The following is a 2,108-nucleotide window of genomic DNA, read 5'->3' on the forward strand; positions in this document are numbered from 1 at the left end:
TAATAATAATAATAATAATAATAATAATAATAATAATAATAATAATAATAATAATAAATAATAATAATAATAATAATATAATAATAATAATAAATAATAATATAATAATAATAATAATAATAATAATAATAATAATAATAATAATAATAATAATAATAATAATAATAATAATAATAATAACAATAATAATAATTGTAATAATAATAATAAAAACAATAATAATAATAGTTTTTTATTCTAATCTTAACTATATATACAGGCTAGATGGCGTAAATTGGGTCCATTGGTGAAATCGATACAGTATCCGTACAGTCGACGAAATTGGCATCGTATTATTTTAACGAAAGATAAGAGCGATCCATACATTTTTCAAATCGAATGCAAAAAATTATGAAGCATTTACAACAACAACAACAAATAAAACGAATTAATCCTGAAAAAGTTGAAAAACGACCTCGCCTTGGTGGAATAATACTTTCAAATGCTAACATAAAATCAAAATTCTTCGACAATAAAGGTTTCCCTCCGTTCAATCTTGTTTCCTTTTTTCATTTATTTCCTTTTTTTGCGTTTCTCTCATTTTTTTTTTTTTGGTATTTTTTTTTTTTTTTGTTGTAAAAATAAAAATCAATTAATGGAATATTTGATAAAGTAAAATTGATGAATCAGTTAAATAGAACTGTTTGAAATTATCATAGATACATTTTTACTTTTTTCTTTTTTTTTTATCAGTAAATTAATTTGATGGCTAATTAGTTAACTAATCAAATAGATCAATAAGTGTTTTATAATAAACGAAAAGAAATTATATTGTGCCATTTAATTCTTATAATCACTTTCGTTAATTCTTGAAATTTTTCAAATTTTTAATGAATTAAATTTGATTCGGACAACAAAGAACCAATTGAAATTTCATGTCAGAATAATTTGCAAAAACGAAAGTGATATGGAATTTCGTATCATTTATATGGCGGTTTGTCTTAGTTAAATTAGGGTCAACCATATTCTTAATTGTTATCAATTGTTTAAAACAAGTTTTGAATTAAATTTCTACCAAATTAATTGGTTCATATCAAACGACTTTTAGTCATTTTACTTTTTTTCAAATTTAAATTCAAATAATTTGTGAAGTAATTTTTTTGTTTATAGCACAAATTCTTCATTTTTGCAAAATTTATGAAACTTTTAAAATTTTTTGAATTTTTAAAATTTTTCTACGATAATTTTTACTAACTTCTAACAAATCATTTTGAACATGCAATGACAATTTCAGTCGATGAATGGCCAACAGAAATAGTAAAACCAACAACTACTACAATATCAACTGTTACATTTGTTACCACTATGATGCCTGTTACTAATTTTGATACCGAAGTTATCACAAAATTGATAACCGCTGATACCATCGGTACCACTACTACTACTACTACTACTACTACTACTACACCCAACTGCTGTGTTTACCACAACTATCACTTCTGTATCATTTCCTACTTCAACATCGATTGATTTCGACGGTGTGTCAACCACTGAGTCGAATTTTTTTCTGTTCAGTACCTCATCAAACGATTATCATTTTCGACAAATTACGCCCGTTAAGAAATTCAAATTTGCTCAGAAATTTCGACGACAACCACGACTTAAAATACGCAAACCGGGTTTACCTTTCAATTTCATCACATATTTCATTACATATTTTTGCAGAAAATTTTAACCATGTAGTAAATTTTGAAAATTTTTTAAAATTTCAACAAAAGTAATTTTAAAATTTGATTGTAATAAAAATTTTACACTTGAAAACCTTTTTGTATTTTTGCATATAAATGAAACATATCAATAAAGTTTATATTTTCTCATCTAATCTATATGACAGTAATACATATCGATTTAATATTCAACAAATTATTTTATCATTTTAATAATTTAATCGATTAACAAATATTAACAATTTATAAATGTTTTTTCATTTTTAAATTTTGCAATTACTAAAAATTTAAGTTTAAAATTTTTTCTTTGAAATTTAAGGATTTAACACAAAATTAATAAATGGATTAAAAAGGGGACAAAACAAAAAAAATAAAAGTTGTATTTTATATAAATTTTATACA

General features: G+C 22.6%; 1 protein-coding gene across 1 annotated transcript in view; it reads left to right on the forward strand.

Annotated features, from left to right (window-relative positions):
- LOAG_18429 (hypothetical protein) overlaps positions 1 to 394 on the forward strand; it is a gene marked incomplete at both ends in the record, with an annotated part of 1,096 nt that extends 702 nt beyond the window's left edge. Inside the window, one exon of the mRNA XM_020451088.1 lies at positions 260 to 394. Coding sequence (XP_020305159.1) covers positions 260 to 394 — 135 coding nt within the window. The remainder of the gene's footprint in view (positions 1 to 259) is intronic.
- Between the last annotated feature and the right edge of the window lie 1,714 nt (positions 395 to 2,108).

This window comes from Loa loa (genome assembly GCF_000183805.2).
Source record: "Loa loa unplaced genomic scaffold supercont3.309, whole genome shotgun sequence".
Lineage (NCBI taxonomy): Eukaryota > Metazoa > Nematoda > Chromadorea > Rhabditida > Onchocercidae > Loa > Loa loa.